The sequence below is a fragment of the Bombina bombina genome, chromosome 4 (genome assembly GCF_027579735.1).
Source record: "Bombina bombina isolate aBomBom1 chromosome 4, aBomBom1.pri, whole genome shotgun sequence".
Classification (NCBI taxonomy): domain Eukaryota; kingdom Metazoa; phylum Chordata; class Amphibia; order Anura; family Bombinatoridae; genus Bombina; species Bombina bombina.
In genome coordinates, this window is record NC_069502.1 from 1,067,074,117 (window position 1) to 1,067,099,978 (window position 25,862).

Here is a 25,862-nt window from a genome sequence, read left to right on the forward strand (position 1 = left end):
TCAGACGAATGATTACGGTTATAGACTACTTACAACGCGAGCGGACGCCTTCTCTGATCCTGTCATTGGATGCGGAGAAGGCGTTCGATAGAGTGGACTGGGTATACATGAACACAGTGCTGATAAAGATGGGATTTACGGGATCTTTCATGAAAGCAATGAAAAGCTTATATTCAACACCAACAGCATATATCAGAGCAATAGGACACCAATCTGCAACTTTTAAAATTCTCAATGGCACAAGACAGGGTTGCCCACTCTCACCCCTCCTTTTTGCGCTCTGCATCGAGCCATTAGCTGCAAACATAAGAAATTCCCCAATCATTACTGGCTTGCAAATACAGCAGTCCCAGCACAAAATTGCACTATTTGCGGACGATGTGCTGCTGACAGTAACAAAACCACTCATTTCTCTCCCTCACATATATGACATCATACAACAATTTTCTGACGTTTCGGGATACAAATTAAATCTAGACAAATGCGAAGCACTCCCATTAAACTTACCAAAGCAGACCATCAAACTGATTGAAACAAATTTTGATTTTGACTGGGTGAAAGGTGATTTGAAATATTTGGGGATAAAACTAACGACACACTCTTCTCACCTATATAAAGCTAACTATATACCCATGTTTAAGTTGATTAGAGCTGATTTGCAGAAATGGAAGAGTTATAACTTCTCCTGGTATGGGAGGCTTTCGTCAATTAAGATGACGGTACTCCCGAGACTCCTGTATTTGTTCCGTACCTTACCCATAAGCATAGATAAATCTGACCTGAAAGCTCTTCAAACAGACCTTCATAAATATCTTAGAGGGTCTAGACACGCAAGGATACCTCATGACACACTCACTAGGCATAGACAGTTGGGGGGAGTGGGACTCCCAAATCTAAGGGACTATTACTCGGCAGCTAGACTGGCCCAAAACTCTCTCTTAGGGAGAAGACAGGAGGACATACTATGGCCTAAATTAGAAGCACTCGTAGGGGGCTATGATGACCCAGGAGATATACTATGGGGTAAAAATACTGTTGAGAGACTTAAGATTTCTCAGAACCTAATTACCAAGACGACGATCAAACAACTAGAAATATATAACAAACAATATGCATTTTTACCGGCTAATTCTTTAATAAGACCCATAAAATATATAGTTTCCAGAGAATCTAGTCGCCTCATAGATAAATGGGCACACAAAGATTTATATAGAATAGCAGACTTCTTGGTCAACAAGAAAATTATAACGTATCAACAGCTTCAAGATAAACTTGGAATGATACGCCTTCCCTGGTTTTTATACTTACAGATAGCTTCGGCTGTTACATCATATCTTAGGTTTGGAATAGAGTCCAAAGGCACAACCATCTTTGAGAGGTTGTGCAGTGCGGAGTTTAGACAGAAAAGTGCGGTATCACATTTATATTTACACATCCAAGAATCACACACAACAACAAAATCTCCTGTCATTCTTCGGTGGGAAGCGGACTTAGAGAGAACATTTGACTTAACAACATGGAACCAGATTTTTTTAAACTCAGCTAGAGGCTTATTGGGAGCGGATCTGAGGGAAAACAATATAAAGACAACTTTTCGCTGGTATTTGACCCCTCTAAAAACAGCGCACATGGTTCAGGGAGGCACCACACAGTGTTATAGAGGTTGCACGCAATAAGGTACATATTTTCATATGTGGTGGGAATGCCCAAATGTTCAGAGGGTTTGGCTAGACCTGTCCAAGATGTTAACCACCATATTAGAGGAGCAAGTTATATTGACACCTATGCAGGCACTATTGAACGTCGATGATTTGAGGTTTAACACATCAATAAATAAGTTAATTAGAATCTTATGTACAGTGACCCGCACAGCTATAGCAAAACACTGGAAACTAGGAGTGCCAGAAAGGGGGGAGATACTTGGAAGGATTAGAAACATGTTTGACATGTGTCAGACAGCTGCTTACATACAGGATACAGTTGAAGTCTTCAACCAAGTTTGGTTCTATTGGATTCTAAATGAGAAGCAAATATAAGGACGAGATAACAGGAGAGACAGAAGGAGACAAAGATATGAGTATAGGAGAAGATGGGAGGGATTGGAAGGTGCGCTCTGAGGGTTCTTGAGGTACGATGATTTGTTAAGAAACGTTTATTGTTCATTTATTAATATGATTTATGCAGTTGACTGGCATAGGGGTTACATTAGTTAAATATGTTGATTGTTATATATGTTCAGATACAGAAAATTAAATAAATAATTGTTGGCTTCAATAGGAGCTATGATTGACGACACATGGTAAAGAGTGACTAACAGAACTCATTAAAAAGGAGGAAGCGGTGGACCATTAGAATCTGTTAACTGGCTTACATTTGTTTGAAATTTGTCAACTGTTTTTTTTTTCCACCGAACTGACCCATGTATTGTTCACACTGTACAACAATAATAAAAACTATTTCAATCTAAATTTGAAAATGTTGGTAAAAGTTTTTGATTCTAAAATTTTTATTTTATAATGCAGTTTATCAATAATCTGTTGGTTTTTACCAGAATCAACACATTCCATGCCAAAGCTGTAGAATGATTGCATACAATAGCCTCTAGTTATGAAGCTCAATACGTAACTGCCTTCGCCGGCCCCAATACGCTCGCCTAAGCTCCCCTCACATCGCTGCTGCAGACCTGAATATGCTCGCCAAAGTTATTAATAAATCTGTCAAAAAGCCACGCACCAAGTACGTGGCGATGAGCAGCGGACTGTGATAGTTATCAATCATCAATCTTGCTGCTCTTCGGCTTTTTTACAGCTTTATTGATACCCTGTCACTAAGCACTCACACTATACTATACTGTTCTACCCCCTATACCGGCACCCCCGGAGATCCCCGCAACTACATAAAGTTATTAACCCCTAAACCGCCCCTCCTAGACCCCGCCGCAACTATAATAAATATATTAACCCCTAAACCGCCATTCCCGGACCCCGCTGCAACTATAATAACTATATTAACCCCTAAACCTCCACTCTCGGACCCCGCCGCCACCTACATAATACCTATTAACCCCTATCCTGTCCCCCCTTTACCGCCACCACCTATAATAAATTTATTAACCCCTATCCTGCCCCCTCTATACCGCCGCCACCTATAATAAATTTATTAACCCCTATCCTGCCCCCCTACACCACCCCCACTATAATAAAATTATTAACCCCTAAACCTAAGTCTAACACTAACCCTAAAACCCCCCTAACTTAAATATTAATTAAATAAATCTAAATAATATTACTCTTATTAACTAAATATATCCTATTTAAAACTAAATACTTACCTATAAAATAAACCCTAAGATAGCTACAATATAACTAATAGTTACATTGTAACTATTTTAGGATTTATTTTTATTTTACAGGCAACTTTGTATACATTTTACCTAGGTACAATAGCTATTAAATAGTTAATAACTATTTAACAGCTACCTAGCTAAAAGAAATACAAAATTACCTGTAAAATAAATCCTAACCTAAGTTACAATTAAACCTAACACTACACTATCATTAAATTAATTAAATAAATTAGCTACCAATACCTACAATTAAATAAACTAAACTAAATTACAAAAAAACAAACACTAAATTACAGAAATTTAAAAAATTTACAAGAATTTTAAACTAATTACACCTAATCTAAGCTCCCTAATAAAATAAAAAAAACAATATAATAAAAGTTTCTACCCTATTCTACATTACAAAGTAATCAGCTCTTTTACTAGCCCTTAAAAGGGCTTTTTGCGGGGCATGCCCCAAAGTAATCAGCTCTTTTGCCTGTAAAAAAAATACAACCCCCCCCCCCAACATTAAAACCCACCAACCACATACCCCTACTCTAACCCACCCAAACCCCCCTTAAATAAACCTAACACTACCCCCCTGAAGATCTCCCTACCTTGAGTCGTCTTCACCCAGCCGGGCCGAAGTCTTCATCCGATGGGGCAGAAGAGGACATCCAGACTGGCAGAAGTCTTCATCCTATCCGGGCAGAAGAGGACATCCAGACCGGCAGACATCTTCATCCAAGCGGCATCTTCCATCTTCATCCATCCGACGAGGAGCGGCTCCATCTTCAAGACCTCCGGCGCAGAACATCCTTCTTGCACGACAACTACCCGACGAATGGCTGGTCCTTTAAATTATGTCATCCAAGATGGCGTCCCTCGAATTCCGATTGGCTGATAGGATTCTATCAGCCAATCGGAATTAAGGTAGGAAAAATCTGATTGGCTGATGCTATCAGCCAATCAGATTGAAGTTCAATCCGATTGGCTCATTGGATCAGTACTGCATGCCTCACTTATGTTAAGTGGTTAATAGGACATAATACCCATATATATGAAAGTGATGCAGCATAACTGTAAAATGTGATATCATCCCTATATGTAAAAAGGAAGATATTTTAGCTCAAAAAAAATTCAGCTCACAATAGTAAGTGGTTTGTGAACAGTTATCCTTCAGATACTGTCAGCTGCATGTTGGGAAAAAAAACCCAGCTTATCTAGTTCATCAGTGCTGATGTCACACTTTGTTTTACTGTAATCTCATGAGATTTTACTGAAATCTCACAAGATTTAATAGTAAACTTCCTTTTACTGAGGAGGGGAAAAGGGTGACTGAGCCTGCACGTGCCAGATTCATGCTCCGAATCCCAGAACTACCATCATGATTGGCTGTTTAAAGTCCCTAAACAATAAAATGTGACTACTGAAGACATTTTGAGGATTTTACATACAGATGTTTAGGTGATATTTTCTAGTCAGCTTTGACAACACATGATCACCTTCCACACAATGGGGTCAATTTATCAAGCTCCGTACGGAGCTTGATGCCCTATGTTTCTGGCCACTGCTCCATAACCTGTCCGCCTGCTCTGAGGCGGCGGACAGGATTATCGGGTTGATTGACACCCCCTGCTAGCAGCCGATTGGCCGTGAATCTGCATGGGGCGGCATTGCACCAGCAGTTCACAAGAACTGTTGGTGCAATGATAAATGCCGACAGCATATGCAGCGATGTGCAGTGGACATGATACACTACATTGTATTATGTCTGCTCGCATATTAATAAATTGACCCCAATGTATTTAGTGCGGATAATTATTATTATTATTATTACCATCTTTTTGTATAGCACTACAGAATTCTATAAAGCAGAATGATAAACAAATGTCCTCATCTGGGGAAATGAAACTATTTGACCCCGCTGCTCTGATCCCCCTGTTCTTAGTGATCTGGCATCACCATGGGAATTTGGGGATTCCAAAGATTTCATCATGCATGTGCGTGATGACTTCATAAAGCCCCGTAAACTCAGACACAGAGGAATTAATGGAACTGGAAACAGGGGTAAGCATTGAAACCCCTTAATCCCAGCTTAATTAGGAACCCACAATACCTATTGTTTAAAAGGCCTGCTTTTTTAAATGATCTGTGTTTTGAAGGCATACAGTTTAAGCCCAATTCTATAAAAAAAAAATAAAGACTTTTAAGCACCCATTACACTAATACACACTTATTATAGCCCATTAAAAAGGCTACCTTGGGGGTGATTTATCAAGGGCCGAATGGCCCCTGATGTCCCTGTTTCACCTTCAGGCTCACCGGAAACAGCAGTTATGAAGCAGCGCTCTTTAGACTGCTACTCCATAACTGGTCCGCTGCCTCTAAGGCTGCGGTCTGCAATCCACCCAATCCTATAGGATCAGGCTGATTGACATCCCCTGCTAGCGGCCGCAAATTTGCAGGGGGTGGCATTACACAAGCAGTTCACGAGAACTGCTTGAGCAATGTTAAATGCCGACAGTGTATGCTGACGGCATTCAGCAATGTCTGGGAAACATGATACACTACAGCGTATCATGTCGGACAGGCATTGATAAATCGCCCCCTTTGTTTTAATGTCCAGAGGCCTCTTTTTAAAATAAAACAGGTTTTAATAGTCAGATAAACACTGTGGTAATTGTTTTAATTTTTGTCTCCATATATATGTTGTTTTTTTCCTGTTCCTATACTAAACCACTATTTAATTTGAATGTATAATGAAATAAGTACTAGTCAATCTTTAATACATATTTTTTTTTCTTTCTTTTTTTTTCCTCTTCTTAACACCTGGCACCCTAGCTGTTTTGTTTCTTTTTTGTGTTTGCAAGACAAGGAGATCTGTGGGAGAGACCTTGAAGTATACATGTCTTTCTGATATGCACAGATGCACAATACCACTATCACAGAAGCTTTTTTTTTATAGCTACAGCGGAAAGTTGTATTCTAATTTTAGATAAAAATATCATCATTCAACAATATTTAATAATTTACCAAAGAAATGTTTGCTTGTGTGGGTGTCATTATCATTATTTTCTATTTCCTTCTGAGGAGAAAAATGCATTATATTTACTATTTCCATTTTTTAATATATGGCCCAAACTTATGAACATGTGGGCATGAACTTATGACTGCATAATTGATTTCTCACAAGAGATCAGGACATGGCAATCAATCCCAAATCAGCACTATCCAATAGACTGATTTTGTGGATACATATTAAAAATAATAATAAGTACATTTAAAAATGGACGATTATGTAAACAAAGTCCAAGGTAAACCAACAGACTGGGCCAAAGTACCTACGCATTTTGGGCCTGTCAGGATATTTTAACTTTGCCACCTGTAAGGCGAAAGTGCATGCATGCACTGCAAGGGGTGCAAGCTGCTGTTGCAGCTTGGTAATTTGTCTCAATGAAGTTAGTTTTATAAATTGCACTTAGAGGTATGGTAGCTGAGGTGGCAGCTATTAATCTGTTGTATTTTGTGATCTAGTATATAGTTTCCATTCCTATCCTCGGGTACTAATTAAAGGCCATTTATTTTTTTAGGATTATTTTATATGAGGACATCAACAGGATCTCTCATGTTTCTGTTCAAGTTCTGAATCAGAAGAGTAAGAGGGCACAATTCTGACCATAATGTGCAGTTTTAATCAAATTTTTCTATAATGTTAATGAAAAAACAGCAGTTAAACATGTTAATTTGTTTCTTGACAATGTTAAGTAAAAGCTGTTTAAATTTAAAATAGCAGGAAGTGAATATTTGTATGCAACTGATGCCTAGGTATCTGCTGCTCATGCATTTACATGAACAACTACCACTGTGAAAGTTGGTTTATTCAGCACAGGAACATGCACTTGAAACCTGATTATTGACTTGCTTTTATTATTATAAATCTATTTTCACAGGTTTTTCAATGGTCTATATGGGAAAAAACAGCCAATCGGAAACATAATTAAATATAATGATACATTGTTGTGCCCTACATAATAGCAAATAAATAACAAATTCCAAGGAGATAGGCAGACAGAAGAAATCTCAGTGAAATGTGATGGCATGCTCCAAATAATTCATAATAATTCATGGCATTTTTGTGATCTATGAGTGCTGAAAAGCATCAATAATCATCATTTCTCTGCAAGTATACTAGAAGAGGAGATAGTCCTGTCTAACAACATCTAATTTGTTTGTACCTGTAAAAGAAAGGTTAAACTAAGGTGGACTGAAGTAAATTATTGCTTTGCAGAACAGGTGACCGAAAAGTTGCTTTTCCCCATTTTACACTCCTGCTAGGAGTCTGCAATATTTAGCAGATATGTGCATTATTTTGACATGTGTTATATATGTTAACAAAATTAATACCATAAATAGCCACGGCCTGTTGCATTCTGCTGAGTTTCGGCACCTGATTTATTAGCAGACAAGTACAACACACAAATATCTGTGAAACGAATGCCAAAACAATGCACATAGGATAGATAGTTTCTTAGAAGGGATTCTTAATAGACTCTTTTAGTGCTAATACTACTAACATCATCTCTAATTGTTGACCATTGATCACGTTGGTATGTAGTGCTAACATGTAACTCTTGAAAAGCAAAAGATTTAAGAGAGAAAATAATACATTAATACATTGACTCCTATGCCAAAATGGAAGCTTGTGAGTTGCACCAGAGTTGTAACTTTTTAGATCCAGGTGTTCTGTGTAATCATTATTATAGTTCCCTAAATCTGTTGATTCCAAGTTCTTGAACTAGTAGCATTTGCTGATGTTGTACCTCTAACTTAATGTGTTCTTTGAGATGACACCTTACTCCTCACCACCCTTCTACCAAGTACCTTAATCTGCACTTAACTAAAGATTTCTACTTTTGTTTTACTACATGTTATCCTTAAGTTGCAGGAGTGCCACTTCCATTGGACTTAAGGTTCGATGATCTAAAAGACTCTGGGCTTGTGAAATTATTAAAGAATGCTCACTAGTATTTCTGTTTTCCTGGTTTGATGATAAAAAGACACTCTTTACCCTCAATACAGGGTGTCTCTCTAAGGGGCATATACTGCATTTTCGTATGGGGAGAAGATGCACGATTAGAAAACTGAACAATAAAATCTTATTCTAAAAATCATGCAAAATGAAGAATTGAACCATTCACACAAAAATACACAGTAATACATTGTGTGCTAGATTATAAATGGAGCACTAAATTATTGCACGGATAATTAACCAGCCATTACAAGTGCCCTAAATGCCCTCAAAATATAGGACATCATAGTTTTTTATTAAAAAAAAAATGTTAACCACTTTACCCAATAGGACGTATATATATATATATATATATATAGTTCATGTAAGTAAAAAGGCACTCAACGGGTCTTAAATGTTGAAAATTATTTTTCTATTTATTAAAGTGACGTTTCGGGGATATTTATTAAAGTGACATTTTTGGGATAAAACCCGAAACGTCACTTTAATAAATAGAAAAATAATTTTCAACATTTAAGACCCGGTGAGTGCCTTTTTACTTTCATGAACTGTGTACACTTACTTAAAGTGGGAGTGCTGTACCACCAATGACTGTTATATATATATATATATATATATATATATATATATATATATATATATATATATATATATATATATATATATATATATACAGTATATGTCATGCTGTACTAAGCTAATCCTACTGCATAACCTGTGTATACTTTGTAGCTGCAGGAAGCTCCAGCAGTCCTGGTCTGCATATGGAAATGGCGGACGATCGGTGCTATGGTTCTATAGGAAGGCAGATGCCAGATCATTACAGACGGTAACGCTGTGTGTAATGATCATCTGTTGGTGCCAGCTGGAGGTGTGGGAGGCAAAGCAGGAGGCTGGTGGGTGGCCCTGCAGCGGAGGAGGCAGGAAGGAAAGAAGGGGTAGGGAGCATGATGGGTCCTACACTGCAGAAATAAAATGAAGGGATAGGGAAGAATGGGGAGCTACACTACAGAAAGAGGTGAGGGGTGGGGGGCTTTAAATAATGATCGCCAGAGGGGGGAGGTGTGGGTATTTATTAGGTATTGCCAACATTAGGGATAAAGAGCTATTTGGGGAGATCAGGGAGGTGGGAAGGTTAAGAAGAATAGCTACACTGCAGAATAAAAAATAAAATAAAAAAAATAATAATAATTAAAAAGAAAAGTAAACTGAATACTGGCAGACTGTCTGCCAGTACCCAAGATGGTGGGGATGAGTGTGGATCGGGGGGGGGGCGGTTTGAAAGGGATCAGGGAGTGGGTGGTGCCAGGTGGGAGGGTAATCTCTACACTACAGGTAAAATTACCCTTACAAGCTAATTGATTAATTCCTTTTGCTGACGATTATAATAGAAGTGTGGTGTGCAGCTATTTTTTTTTATTGGCTAAATATGGGTGTTCTATATGAAATTGTCTATTTAAGACTTTTTCACTACAGATCTCACAGTTTTTTTTCTTGTAAACTAAAAGGTGCCAAACTTTTCTCAAAACACTCAAAATACTTATAACCCTAATAAAAAAAACACATGCATATGAAAAAATCGACAATTGTAAGATGCTATATGCAGAAAACAGCAAAATGTGATTTATATTGGCTGCAGGATTTACTTTTAGAAGTGCGCCCCCTGCTCACTGCTAACTTTGCTCTTTGGAGCCAAGTGCACCTTTCCAGCGAGCTACAGTACTTTCAATAAAAGACCTGTTGCCACTCACAGGGACTGAACCTTTTTTTTTTTTTATTGCTTTATTTGTACAGAGAATGGATTATACACAACCAACATCATTCCAACATTGTGGGGGTACATCAAAATAGCATTGAGTTATCAAATGATGATGAATGTCCTCCACTTTCCGTTTTGAACAAGTCTCCTAGAATAGTTGCGATGTTGGGGTTACGTACGCACACCCTCAGGATTTTGTTACAATTTTATAACACAATAGGGTAAAAAAGGACAGGGGAAAGGGGAAGATATAGACATACAAACACAACTACAAACAATAATCCCAGAGCCTTAGCCCAACATTAAGGACTTTCCCTTCTATTCCTTATAACAATCTTTACAGCTACTTCAAGTTTCCTTCCCAGGGTGCCTTGCAGTCCACTTACACCGTGTAACACGGAAAACTCATGACTATTTAGGCCTCTTGTTGATTTAGGTCTATTTGCCATTCACCCCTTAACTGAGCATTTAATATGTATTCTGTATTTCTAATTGGATAGATTAATTGCCTCTGTTGGGCGTTGTTTAGAGTCAGTATGTAGAGTTACCCTTTTTTCATAAAGTGTGCTGTTCTACCTTGGAGATCTCCCAATGTGTCTGCCTGCTCGTATACTAGCTGTTGATGTATTTTTTTTTTTTTTTTTTAAGTTTCAAAAGCTTTATTGAAAATATAAACATAACAATCATGGCAAATGTTTCAATATGATCTGATGATTTCACAAAAGGTATCTATTAAATGTCTGTAGTGTCCAGTATCCAATCATCATCTCCTGAGTTAACACCAAATGTGCTTAGTTAGTTCCATATCATTGTCTCAGTATTGAAATGCTATGCAAGCAATAGTCTAGTATACAAGAGTGCGTTCAACAAGTTCCAGAAGTATGTACATTGCTTATTCCCTGATAAAAATTGTATGTAAGAAGAAGGTAAGAAAAAGAAAGAAAAGAAGAGCGGAGAGGGGAGTCCCAGCGGCAAGCTTGAGTGTATGTGTCTCTATAGTCGCCTAGTGTCTTATTCTGTGGGGCGTGTTTCTCCATTTGCCCAGGCTGATAGCATAAGCTCGTGTATATCAGTGGTGTCCTGCACTAAGTGGTGGTACCTTTCGAGTTGGAGTAACAAGGTGACCTGCGCTTTCCAATCTGACAGTGTCGGGACAGTGTGTGTTTTCCAGTTCTTAGGGATTAATATTTTAGCACTATTCAGCATGATCATCATTAATGCCCTGTAATCTTTGCCCTCAATCCTTGGCAGCGAGAGATACAGAAGAATTTTGGGGTCATTAGGCAGAGTACAGCCTAATACGTTTTTAATGTGAGAGAGGACTTCCACCCAGTATGTATCTAGTTTGGGGCATTCCCACCAGATGTGTAGCAAAGAGCCCTCTCCCCCACAATTTCTCCAACATTTCCCAGAAGATGACCTATATATATGCTGTATTCTAATTGGGGTGAGGTACCATCTCGAGAGAAACTTGTAGTTTGACTCTTGAATTCTGGCCGAGATTGATGATTTTTTAGTAGCTTGAAAGGCTGACTGCCATTCTTGGTATGTTATGGCTGTGTTCAGCTCTTTTTCCCACGTCTTAACAAAGGAGGGTAGTGTTTCTGGTTCTCCCAAGAGGAGGATTTTATACAGTCTCGAGATTGCGTGTCGTGTTTTTGTTTTTTGCAAGCATAGTGATTCAAAGGGGGTGTGTGATCTTATGAGTTGTTGCCTATGTTGATGTGTAGTCAGGTAGTGAGATATTTTAGCATGTGTGAACCAATTCATAGGTAGTTCAGGTATTTGCTCCTTAATGTCCCCAATTTCCTTGAGTTTGTGCTTCTCTATTAGTGCGGAGAACACTCTCTTGTCTAGACTCGCTATTTGGTTCGATCTAGTTTCCCTGAAGTCCCAAGGCAGGTCTGGATTATTGCAGATAGGGGTGAGAGGTGATGTTATCCCGGATACGTGTGTCGAAGTGTTAATAATCCTGTCCCATGCCTGATAAAACTCCACCAGGAGAGGATAGTCCACTACCATCTTTGGCCTATATTTCTTGTTAACCCAATCTGTCAAGCCTACGTTGTTTGTATTCATGATGTCGCAGTCTAATTGAACCCAATTTTTGTTTGGGTCATTTTGGCACCAGTCCAGTAGTCTGTGTAACACTATTGCCTGTTTGTATGTGGCTATGTGTGGTACCCCTAGCCCTCCCTTGTCTCTAGGTAAGTATAATGTGCATCTTGCTACCCTTGGTTTAATTTCTCTCCAAATGTACTGATCGATGAGTCCTTGTATCCTGTCCAGATAGTGTGCTGGAAGGGATATAGGGGTTGTTTGAAGCAGATAGAGTAACCTGGGCAAGATATTCATCTTCACCACATTGATGCGTCCCAGCCAGGAGATAGATTTATTTCTCCAGCTGGACAGGTCAGCAACCAGGTTGTGCTCCAGCTGTTTGTAATTAGCCTGAAACATCACCTGTGGGTCTGGGGACAAGTAGATCCCCAGGTACTTCATTTTTGTCTGTTGTTTTTTCAGGGAGCAATTTAGAAGGAGCTTGGGTAGCTCGTCAGGTTTGTACGTGATGTTTAAAAACTCGGATTTGCTAAGATTAAGGTGGAAGTTGGAGACCCTGCCAAAGTCTGCGAATGTTTCAAGCGCCTTGGGTATTGATAAGCCTATGTCAGTGAGGGTAAGTATGACATCGTCGGCGTATAGCGCCAGTTTGTGTTCATGTGTGGTAGTGTGTATACCCTTTATCTGCTTATTTGATCTAATAGTTTGCGCCAGAGCCTCGATTGTAATGGCAAATAATACAGGTGAGAGTGGGCAGCCCTGTCTCGTACCGTTTTGGATACTAAATTTATCGGAGAGGATGCCATTTACTTTGACTCGCGCAGTTGGTTTGCTATAGAGCGAGAAAATTAAGGCTATAAAGTGTTTGCTAAAATTCATCCTGGACAGGGTCACTTCCAGAAACTGCCAGCGCACCCTGTCAAACGCCTTCTCCGCATCTGTAGAAATTAGCGCTAATGGGATATGTCGGGCCTGTGCGTGTGACATGAGTTGTAGAATCTTTAAAGTATTGTCTCTGGTTTCTCTTCCGGGTACAAAGCCCACTTGGTCAGTATGGATCAGGGCGGGAAGGATTTTATTTATCCTAGTAGCTAAGATTTTGACGTATATTTTGACGTCCGAATTCAGTAGTGAGATGGGCCTAAAATTTTCGGGGCTGTCTGGGGATTCGCCTGCTTTAGGGAGGACAGTGATGTGTGCTTCCAGCAGACTTTCTGTAAAACCTCCCTCTTTCAAGGTTGAGTTGAATAGGGAGGTCAGTGGTTGTAATATGTGGTGTAGGTATGTCTTGTAGTATTTTATACTCAGTCCGTCGGGGCCTGGGCTTTTTCCGTTGGGCATACTCTTTATGGCTAATTTGGTTTCCTCTATGGTGATTGGTGCATCTAGAAATTCCACATCCCCCTCTGTCAGCTTATTAAGTTGAAGGGTAGCTAGATAGTGGTCTATGTCCCCCTGGCTGCTGTTATTATCCAAGTTGTATAGTGTTTCGTAGTATAGTCTGAAGGTCTCAGCTATCTTTTTGCTGTCTTTGAGCACTGTTCCTCCTCTGTCTTTTATGGTGTGTACATGTGTGTTCAGCTGCTTCCTTTTAATGGCTTTCGCCAGTGATGAACCTGCTTTATTGTTAAGGTCATAATATTTCTGTTTCAAGAAGGCAGCCTTTCTCTGGTACATTTTGGTAAGATGGCTATGTAGGTCTTTCCTAGCTTGTGTGAGGGATAACAGTGTAGAAGAGGCGTCAGGATGTCGTTTATGTTCTTGTTCCCAATATCTGATCTGAGCTAGGGTGGAGTTTAAGAATTGTCTGTTATTTCTATTGTCTTTAGCTTTAATTTTAATAAACTCCCCTCTTACTACGCATTTGTGGGCCTCCCATACTGTTGTGTGGGAGATGTCATCTGTTGTGTTTTCCCTAAAATAGTGTCCCAGGGCTGCGTCAATGTCTGACCTAGTTATCTGATTTTCCAGCATAGTTTCATCTAGTCTCCATATAAAGGGTATCACCGGTGCAGATGGCCAGAGAACTTTATATTGCACCGGGGCGTAATCAGACCAAGTGAGAGGTAGTATCGTAGAGTTGTCGATCATGGATAAGCCCATTTGGTCGCTGAGAATATAGTCTATTCTAGAATATGAGCCGTGTGGGTGGGAATAAAAGGTGTAGTCTCTTTTACTTGGGTTAATAGTTCTCCATATGTCGTGCATTTTCAAGAGTTGAATCTGTGTGTTAACCGCTTTAATAGTTCGTTTTGGTGTGCATGATATGCCGGTGGAGGTGTCTATTGTAGGGTCTAGTGGAAGATTGAAGTCCCCTCCCAAAAAAAGTGTACCTTTTGTGTGCTCAAACAGTAACTGGGATATTTGTTTAAAGACAATAGATTGTCCAGTATTTGGGAGATATATGTTTGCAAATGTCACAGGGTTATTGTAAAGGAGGCCCGAGATAATTATGTATCTGCCGTTGGGGTTTTTGATCGTGTGTTTGGGCTGGAAGCTGATATTGTTTCTGAATAGAATTCCTACTCCTCCCTTTTTCTCCCTGCCTGATGCCAAGTAGGCTGATTTATACCTATGGTGGAGAGTTGTGGGTTCCTTTCCTATTTGAAAATGTGTCTCCTGAATAAAGATTATATCCCCTAATGCATGATTGAGTTGATTGAAAGCTACTGATCTTTTCTCTGGGCTATTCAGTCCCTTTGCGTTAATAGTGATTAATGTAATAGGCCTAGCGCCATTGCCAGGGATGTCTGCCATGTTTAGTCTGTTGCTTATTTGTCTATATGTTTGCTATAGAGGGTGAGCAGTGTCACGTGTTATTTTGTACAATTCTTATCGAATGAGAGTGTGCAGGTAGAGTGTAAAAACGCTTACCAAGCGCTGGGACCCCCAGCAAGTGTGTTGAAGATGTTGGAATTGTCACACAATTCAGAACTGCATGCAGTTAGTAGATATACAATTCAGAGTTTAGTCTGAAAAAAGAAGATTGTTAGATTATTTTTGGTAAAAGAGATAGAACACAACAATTCTTAAAGCAAGTCAAAAAAGTTTTAACAGTAATAAGGTGGGTAATATCCCACAACTGTGTTCCCACACAGAATTATAAACATATATAAACAAGTAAAAACTTACAACCTGTAGCCAAGTTCAAAGATATAGGGGTTTAATAACCCAGCAGGGGGCAGTTATGGGTTATCTGGCATCCTTGCTGATGCCTGTGTCGCTGCTGGTAGGGACTGTAGTGGAAGTGTCAATGTCCCTGCGGCCTTCTCTTGACAGTGAATGACTCCTCCTAATAGGCGAGTGATCTACCGCTGTGTTGCGGGTTTGTGACTCCATAGTTCTGATGTCAATCTGTAAAGCCTCACAAAAATTTGATGTCTTCCTTGGATCTGTATACAGCCGTTGTGTCTCCTTTAGAGGCGATAATGCTCACCGGAAATCCCCATCTGTATTGGATGTTTTGATCTCGTAGTGATGTAGTAATATGATTAAGGTCTCTCCTCTTCTGTAAGGTAGTGGGGCTGAGGTCTGCAAATATCTGTATTCTGCATCCCGCATGTGTGAAGTCTTTTTTCTGCCTGGCATATTTCATTATTTCCTCTTTGTCTTTAAAGTGTAAAAGTTTCAAGATGACATCTCTCGGGGGGCCTTTGGTGGAGGTTTAGCACGCAGAGCTCTGTGCGCCCTTTCAATGTTGATATCTGGGGCTCCTTCATTTCCTTTGAGGGTCTTAAAAAGGCTTTGTAGACATCCCTCCAGAGCTGTTGGTTGTATACTTTCTGGAATGCCTCTAATGCGGAGATTGTTCCTTCTGCCCCGGTTGTCAAGGTCTTCTACTTTTTCAAGCAGGTGGTGGATTGTTTCTTCTTGTTCGTATGCCAGGCGGGATACATGTTGAATGTCATTGAAGGTGGTATTGTGGTTCTCTTCCAAGTTTGTGACTCTCTGTGCTACCCTTGTAAGGTCTTTCTTTAGTTCCCCATACAAATTTTTGACCTCATGCATCATTTCCTTCACATCGTCTTTAGTGCAAAGAGATCTCAAATCTTCTCTAGTAAAGTCGGCAGTATTCATAGTTTGGCTGGGTTTATGCTGCATTTCAGCTTTGTGGGCGCTTTGTTGATGAGATTCTCCTGAGTTCTGATTTGACTCATTTTGCTTTAGGTAGTTTTGCATTGTTCTAGTGTTAGGGAGGTTATCTGTCTTATGCGATTTTTTCCCTGGCATGACCCGTGTATATATCTGAGGTGTTCCCCCTCTTTAGTAATATAGGGTAGTCAAATGCTTTATATAATGGTTGGCTGATCTCTCACTTTCTTGCAAATGTTTCTGCTACTGTAGTTCCGTGTATCAATCAGTCTGCCATATTAAATCTAGCCCAGGTAAAAAGGCCTCTGTTCTCTGATTTTTATTGGCGTGTTACTCTTCTGTAGGACATCCACTCGTGATATAGTAAATGTTGTAAATGTTCATTTGGGCACCAAAGGAAGCCTGTGTAAATTGCTCCTGCCGGAGCTCTGTCTGATGTGGTGCTATGCTCTCTTTTGGCTGTATAGAAACAGTGCACAAGCGTGTGGGCCTTTGAGCGGTACTTTGGTTTCATATAGCTGCGTGTGTATTTCTTATTGCCCCTTGTATGAGCTTACTGTGCTGAAATTAAAAGTCTTTCTGGCTATATGTTTTAGGCAAACACTTCTATAAGTGGGGTACAATGCTTGTATTGCAGGTATACCGATATGTTATGGCGTCTATCTCCCCCAGCGTGTGCCCACGAGGTAGTGTCAGGCAAAGCAGTGAGAAGCATGCGCTGCCGAGATCCTGCGGTCTCTATGTGGCTGTATATTTAGTGCCTTGTGCTATTTCAGGCTTACCGCTCCTGTTGCTCGCTCCTCTGTCCTTCTGATATGCCCCTGAGTCAAGGGTGTAAAGAGGTCACTAATATGGCGCTACTCCTCTACTCCAGCGCGCGTGTATGGCTGAACCAGGAGGGGATCCGGTGTGCAAATGTTCCGTGTCGGCTCTTTTTTTTTCCTCTCGATTTTTCGCTCCGCAGCTTCTTGCAAGTTATGCCCCCTGCCAGAAGCGTTAAAATAGGTTGTATATGGCTATTTTTATCGGGAATCACAGATGTGGGCCTAGGAGCTACACAATCACACGACCATCTCTCTAAGCGGTCAAGCTCCGCCCTCCCGCTGTTGATGTATTTTGTGCTTGAATTGCTCTAGAGTTGGGGCTTTTTTCGTTTAGACAATGTTGTAAAATGGAGTTCCTTGCATGAAGTACTACATTGTGTACAAGCAGAGCACTTCCTTCCGGTAGGTTATCGAGGTCAAGAAATATTATTGCCTGTGCAGTGAAGTTTAATTTTTTCCCAATAATATTGGATACACATTTAGCCAACATGCCCCAGAATTTATACAGTTTAGGGCAAGACCAGATCATGTGCAGTAAATCTGTCTTAGGGCATTTCCCTTCATAATTAGGTTCCCAAGTTTTGTGTATCTTGGGTGTTACGTAGGCTAACTCAAGGATTTTAACGTGGGATTCTCTAATGTTGGCAGATAGAGTGGCTTTTCGTGTCTTTACTATACTTTGTTTTGTATTAGTGCAGAAGGTAACTCAACATCTAGGATGTGGGACCACTTTTCACAAACATGTTGCAACGTGAATGTATTTTAAGTTGCTATCAATGATTTATATGTTGCCGAGATTGACTTTAGACCTTGTGCATATGTGTTCAGCAAGTGGTTGAGTTTGTTGTCTTTTGTTGGTAGTTTTTTAGACGGTATCAAATCAGACACATAGGGGCCCATTTATCAAGCTCTGAACAGAGCTTGTGGACCCGTGTTTCTGGCAAGTCTTCAGACTCACCAGCAACAGCAGTTATGAAGCAGCAGTCTAAAGACCGCTGCTCCATAACCCTGTCCGCCTGCTCTGATGAGGCGGACAGGAATCGCCGGAATTCACCCCAATCGAGTATGATCAGGTTGATTGACACCTCCCTGCTGGCGGCCGATTGGCCGTGAGTCAGCAGGGGGCAGCGTTGCACTAACAGCTCTTGTGAGCTGCTGGTGCAATAGTAAATGCGGAGAGGGTATTGCTCTCCGCATTCAGTGAAGTCTTGCGGACCTGATCCGCACTGTCCGATCAGGTCCACAAGACCTTTGATAAATAGGCCCCATTATGTTTAGCCTGTAAATAGGCATAATGGTGATGGTACGGTATGTTGTATGTGGTTTGTAGATTTGCAAACATGTGAATGGTCTGTTCATTCTCCATTATCAACCTAGAAATCGTACGTATTCCCACTTTCCCCCAAATCTTAAATGCCTGGGTAGTGAGGCCGGGAATAAAGCTTGGGTTGCCTTGGAGTGGGATAAACCTGGTGACCTCATGCTGTGTTTGCATTTTGTGGCAATTTTTTCTCCAGGCGTATACAGGCTGTTGAAGCAATGTAATGTTTAACAAGTATTTGTCTGCTGTAGCAGCGGACAAATGTAGGAGCATGGCAATCTAATACATACTTTACCTGGGCTGCTCAACTATAGAGCTCTATATTTGGTACAGCCATCCCTCCTACCTCCACTGAGCTAGGCATTCTGGTACACTTGATTCTTTGCTTCTTTTTAGCCCATATGAAAGAGAATATGAGCGAGTTCCAAAATGTAACATCTGGTTTACTTAGTACCAGGGGTAGCATTTGGAGCAGGTATAGGAGCTTGGGGAACAAAATCATTTTAATCAAGCTTATCCTGCCCGTCATTGTAAGGGGTAGTTTCATCCTGTATGAGATTAAGTCCTGCGCTTCTTTCCTAAATGGTACATAATTTGCCTCATAGCACGTTTGGGGCTCTACGTTAAGCTTTATACCTAAGTATTTAAAATTGTCCTTCACTACCTTAAAGACGTATGTCAAATTTGATAAAGTAGGTTGCAGTCTTATCCAGACCAATTCTGTTTTGTCGGTATTAATTTTATATCCTGAGATCCGTCCAAACCTAGTTATTATGTCAATTACTTTAGGGATGTTAGTGTCAGGATCTTGTAGATACAGTATCATGTCATCCGCAAAGAGTGATAGGTGCATGGTCTTGTTTCACAGTTTTAACCCTTGTGTTTCCTCTCTAATCTTAACTGCCAAGGGCTCCAAGGACAGGTCAAAAAGGAGGGGGAAAGTGGGCATCCCTGCCTCGTGCCTCTCTCTAGGGTGAAGGGTTGGGATGTGACTCCATTTACTAGGATATCTGCCTGTGGTAGGGTATATAGTGTCCGAATCGTTTGTGCAAAATTACCTTTTATACTGAATTTTTCCAGCTTGAAAAAGAGGTGGCCCCATAGTACCTTGTCAAAAGCTTCTATCTGCATCGACTAAAAGGGCACACACTTTTTGTGTAGTCTCCTGCTCTAAGCGTCGAGTAGTGGATTAGTAGGTATTGCAAGGTTTTAATGTTTGTGACTGCAGATCTATCTTTGACAAATCCCATCTGATCTTTATGAACCAGGCAGGATAGGACTGTGGCAAGTCTATTAGCTAGGATCTTAGTGAATAATTTATAGATAGAGTTCATGAGGGAAATAGGTCTATAGGATGCAGGATAAATAGGACTTCTGTCTGGATTGGGGATTAGACTAATATTAGCTTCTGTGAATCATCTTGAGAGTGCAGTAGTGCCACTCATTACTCCGTTAAATAGTATTGAGAGGGTGCCCGCAATTTCTACTTTAAGAATTTTGTGGAATTCAATAGGCAGGCCATCCGGTCCTGGAGTTTTATCAAGAGGAAGATCCCCTATGGTTTTGGTTATCTCAGCTATCTATAAAGGGGAACTGATTGTTTGCAATTGGTCATCTGTCAACGTAGGCAATTTTAGGGGCTTCCAGAATGCCTCTCTTTCTGTCTCATCTATCAGTTGTCCCTGGGATAATTTAGTGTAATATTCTCTAAATACTCTTTGTATCGCACTTGTCTCTGAATGGAGGGTATCTTTATCAACTATGGAGGCTATACTGCGCATACCCTTAGTCAATTTTGTCAGCCTCACTAGCAGTCGCCCATTTTTCTTTCCATGCCTGTAGTACTTTGAATGGGTTGTTTGCAAGTCTTTAGCTTCAGACTGTGCTAACATGGTATCCCTCTGATCTTTTATATCTTTGTACTTACCACTATGTTCTGCCATAGGGTGCCTCAGGTATCTATTTCTGGTGTTAATTAATTGTTTTAGGGCAAGTTCTCTAGGTTTCTTTCTTTTTCTCCCTGTAATGACATAGGTAGTAATGACCCCTCTGAGCACTGTCTTTCCTTCTTCCCAGTATAGAAGTGGATCCGCCTAATATTGTTGGTTTATAGATTTATATACTAACCATTCACCCACTAAGTGTTTCTAGAAATTGATATCTTGGTATAGGTATTTGGGAATGATCAGTGATTTGGGTGAGTGTGTGTTCTCCTTAACATTAACTGAAGTACTATAGGAGCATGATATGATATGGTGGGGGGCATCAATACTGGTTTTGCTAACTTTTGGACTCAGGCTATCTGATATAAGTAAGAGATCTATACGAGACATGGTATCTTTTGCGGGAGTGACTCAGGAGTAATCCCTATTCTCTGGGTTCCTATTTCTCCAAATGTCCACCAGTGCAGTGAGAATGCACACTCCCCCAAACATTAAAGAGCCATCCGCTATCTCTAGTGTCGTGAATAGGAACCTCCCTTCTGGGTCCCTTACTGTGTTTAGAACCTTGTATTTTAAGTTTTTTCTAAAAAGGATGGCCTCACCTTTCGCTCCAAGTACGTAAAGTGTGTTTATGACCTCTCTGACCCAGCCCTGTTTATGCTTTTGATGTTCCGCTGGTATGAGATGTGTTTCCTGTAGTATCACTAGGTCTGCCCGTCTTAGTTTCAGCAGTTTAAGTATTGATTTTCTTTTAAAATCCCCCCACATTCCAGGATAGGATTCTTATTTACTTAATAATGACTGTGTAGCTCCCCTAATAATGTTGGAATGTGTCACGAGATGTAGTTGTGCTACGTCTAGTGGACTGTTGCAAAGGAAATTGTGGTAGACTTAGGTGCAATATGGAACCCTGGGGTTCTGTGCAACCGGTTAGCTATCAGCTTCATAGTTGTTGCTCAGTTCATATTTAGCTCAATCAAAGTAAAGCTCTGTAGTACAATGCAACAATTGGAGAAAACCTGCATCAATACAGGTGACAAAGAACAAATTGACAGTTTGTGCGATGGAAATTACAACAGTGAAAAACAGATCAACCTTACAACTCTATAACTTGTTAGGAATACAATAAAGTGTTATCCCCCTCCCACCCCCCCACTCTTAAGCAGTATTAAAGGCCCAAACTTGCAGCCTTGACATTATAGATTAGGTTAGGTCCTCAGTCTTTCAATAGTGTCCCTGTTCCAATCCAGGAACTCATTGTGTCCTCATGCTTCTGAGTATGTATCCATCAATACGGCGCTTCTTCAATGAGGTCTTCGTCTTTTCTCTGCTCTTTCCTAAGATTGGGTCCATGCAGGTATCTCTGGAGCTGCTTTGTGGATTCAAACATTTTAGGTCCTTGTGGAGTTTGTAGCTTGAGATGGACAGGATACATTAGGAATGCTTTCTCCCCCTTTTCCCAAAGCTCTTTGCAATACGGCATGAATTCTCTTTGCCTCTTGGCCACTTCGGCTGATTAGTCCTGGAAGAGGGAGATTCGCTGTCCATCATACAGTAACTCCGACATTTGTCTGTAAGCCTTTAGGATGTTCATCTTTTCTTGAAAATTAAGATATTTGATCATTACTTGTCTGGGCATAGATGGCTTTTCCGGCCTAGGCATAATCGGGCCCACCTTATGAGCTCTCTTGGTTACATATGGGAGTTGGCTCTGTTGTATCTTCAGCAGAGTTGGTAAGAGTGTCTCCACAAACCTCAATAGTTCTAAGTTTGGCACCGTCTCTGGTAGTCCCACCACCCGTATGTTATTTCTCCTCGACCTATTCTCTAGGTCATCCATCTTTTCTTGCAGGAGTTTATTCTGCCTTTGCAGTTGTGTGATATTGGAGGTGGATTCCCTTGTCTGTGCTTCATTATCTGTTACCTTCTGTTCCACCACTGCCAATCTTGTTTTTCTGCAGCCCTCCCCTCTCTCAGTGTCTGCTATACCGAGCTTATGGATGCTCTGCCTTGGGGGAATGTGCTGGTATGTGGAGGCACTTGTACTTGCTTTTATCTTCTCACCCCTGTGAGCATGTGTGCGGGAAGATGGCGGCCTCCTGTGATCTCAATTATGGGCCGATCTGGGCTTACTGTCCATATTCCCCTCTACAGTTGTTCTAGTGGAGTGCGGGAAAATCCCAACGTGGTCTAAGTCCTTCCCTGCCGCTACTGCGGCTCTGTATGGGTTGTTCAACTGTACTGGCCTTCGATGGGGGAGCCAATGTCTGAGTCTCCTTGCTTATGGGTGTCCAGGTAGTGGTACGATCTCCTCCACCAAGGACTGCAGCTTTTTGGGCTCCAAAAGGGAAAGTTTTAGCAGTGTTTAGGAGCTTTCCCTATGCAGCTCCACTTCCTGCTGCCGCTCGGTGAGCCCGCCCACTGGAAGCCCGGGACTGAACCTTTTTTATGATAATTCCACCAGGGTAGCCCCTGCAAGGTTTGTTGAGAAAAAACACGTCTGATCTGGAGAAGTTTAAATCATCGGCCCTTAGTCACTCTTTTACTATGAAGTAATATTACAGGCAGCTATAAAGGATAACTTTAGTGTTAGAGATGATAGTTTGATACCTTTATCAGATAAAAGGAAAAGCAGTGAACATTACCTTTAATTGAAAAACAAAATATTAAAATATGTGGTGATGACATTTGAGTGACATTTCAAATAAACAATTTGTCTCATTATTGTGATATAGGCAATTATCTTTTATAATAGAATTGCATAGTAATCATGTAACATTATGAGAAAATATAAAGAAATTACATGCTAATGTGTGCACATCTGAGTTTTGTTAATTAATGAGTGTCTAATTTATTTTTCAGAGAAATATCTCAAAATGATGTACTGAAATCAATAGAAGCTAATGTGTTCTCCAACAGTCCACAACTGCAAGAAATGTAAGTGGTTGATGATTTTCACAAAACTTTTATAAGGCTTATACAGGCGCTGGATTGTTAGTAGGATTAAAATTGTGCATTTAAACGGAAACATTTAGGGTCAGATTACGAGTGGAGCGCAATATTGCGCTTACACGAGCGTAATGTTTGCACTCCACTGAGTAATACTATCGCATGTAAATGTGCACTGCAATGTGAACACAACCTCGCATTCACATTGGCGAAAGCCAAGTGCTCAAGATAGTGTGCTTCCATAGGTTCCATTGGGAGCCTCATTTTCATGATGGCAGGCTACGGCAAATCACCTAGTGCAGCGCAGGGGCCAAATTGCACAGTACGGGGCAGCAATAAATAAATCTATATGTAAATGCTTATATACATACATATTTATGTGTTTATAAGTGTATATACACATATTAACACATAAAATATACATGCATATAAGCATACACATCCCCTCCCTTTAACCCCTTATAACTGGTCATAATTATATTTTATGTTAATGTACTATCTTCTTTATTTTGGGTGCAATTGAGGCAATCTTTTTTTTAATCAGAGGCCCCTTTTCAAGCACACGTTAAGATAGTGCTTCACTCATAATTTGGCCCTTAGAAGTTAACTAAGCAGGGCATTCATTAGGGTTTATTTATTTAGTTATTATATTACTATGCTTACATCGCTCACCAGTACTGTAATTATACAGTTGAGTTGCTACACTCTAAAGGGATGATAATCTGGATTCAATAACCCATAAGAAAATAATTAAGAAAATATAGGACTAGATCACCATTGAAATACACCGTAGCCATGGGTTACTACATAGCAGCTTCACTATGTGTGAGTTGTAAACAATCCAATTAAAATCAAAAAGGTAATGTATTTTTGTGTGGTGGCAGCTATGATTATATAGTGATATATTAATATTAAAGGGACAGTCTAGTCAAAATTAAATTTCATGATTCATATAGGGCATGCAATTTCAAACAACTTCACAATTTACTTTTATCATCAAATTTGCTTTGATCTCTTGGTATTCTTTGTTGAAAGCTAAATCTAGGTAGGCTCATATGGTAATTTTGAAGCCCTTGAAGGCTGCCTCTTATCTCAGTGCATTCTGACAGTTTTTTCACAACTAGACAGAATTAGTTCATGTGTGCAATATAGATAACATTTTGCTCACTCCCATTTCTTTATCAGTCAGCACTATGGCTAAAATGCAGTCTGTCAAAATAACTGAGATAAGAAGGCAGTCGGCAAAGTACAAGGTAATCACAGATATAAAAAGTGGATTAATACAGTGTTGGTTAAAAAAACTGGGAAATGGGTAATAAAGGGATTATCTATCTGTTTAAACAATAAACATTTTGAAGTAGACTGTCTCTTTAATGAGAGTCCCTACAATCGCTTTTGGTCAGGCTCCTATGACAGAAAGTCCTATCTCTGGCTGATATGCTACACCAGATGATTATTAACCAAAGGGTCCTAATCTAATGTTCTCTGCTGTGGTAAAACTATCTAAAACATCTAATCAGTACTGTGAGGTCCCTCAAACATTTTTAGAAAGGCACATTTTAGGTTGTCTATAAGATAGGGGGCACCCTAAAAAATTAGCACTCAATAGGCTATATGATGTATATGATAGTGAATATAGTACACAAAAAAAGACAATGTGAAAAATACTATTAGTCAAATAACAATTCAACAAAATATAATAAAAAGTCTTTAGATTTGTGAAATGAGATAATGTTGAGGCAGCAATCTGTAGCGGACCCGGCCTGGATCCAAGAGGATAATCTATAAACAAAAGAAAAGACAGATGCGCCACATGGCCCAATATTGTTTGATCCACAAAGTTAAACTATCAGATTGTATTGCATTAGACTCACAATCTTGGGAGCACTCCAATTAGTGCAATGGGAACAGTCTGGGATCTATAACAGTCACCCAGCAGACCGACCTCTTAGGGTGAAGATGGATAATCTGTAGTAAAACACAAGAGGACACAAAGGTGCCTATATGGCCTAGTACAGTCTTATACCAGGAGCAGTAGTATGTATGGTAAGATATATACTCACAAAAGGTAAAGCATCTCCATTGATGCTAGTCAGACAGGAAGGGATCAATGCAGTCACCCAACAGACTGTAACAAGGCTTCCACAGGAGGCAGACAGCAGAGGTCCAGTGGACCAATAAAGATCCAAATAAAACACAGTAGCAAGTGTTTGAGATAAAAAAAGTATTAAACTTTACTGACAAAGATGAAAATAAAGCGACGCGTTTCTCAGACACAGACTGTTTCCTCAGGCATAATAAAATAATTTACAAACACTTGCTACATATACCTAACCAAACCAATTAACATAATTGATATCACTTGTAGTGGGTGTGATCTATGATATCATAGGTATCCTAGTTACAAATCTGTTTTGACAACATAAGTAAACCTAATTTGTATGTTTTAGATTAAACAAAACAAAAATAAATACATACACATTATAACAAATAATGCACAAAATAATCCTAAACCAATTAATACAGATACATATAACAACAATTTACATATCT

The 25,862-nt window shown here is 39.9% G+C and overlaps 1 protein-coding gene across 2 annotated transcripts in view; it reads left to right on the forward strand.

Moving 5' to 3' along the window:
* The window catches only part of LOC128657795 (follicle-stimulating hormone receptor), a 626,230-nt gene that overhangs the window by 254,670 nt on the left and 345,698 nt on the right, over window positions 1–25,862 (forward strand). For both annotated transcript variants that reach the window (XM_053712211.1, XM_053712212.1), the window contains one exon: window positions 23,223–23,297. In XM_053712211.1, coding sequence (XP_053568186.1) covers window positions 23,223–23,297 — 75 coding nt within the window. The remainder of the gene's footprint in view (window positions 1–23,222; window positions 23,298–25,862) is intronic.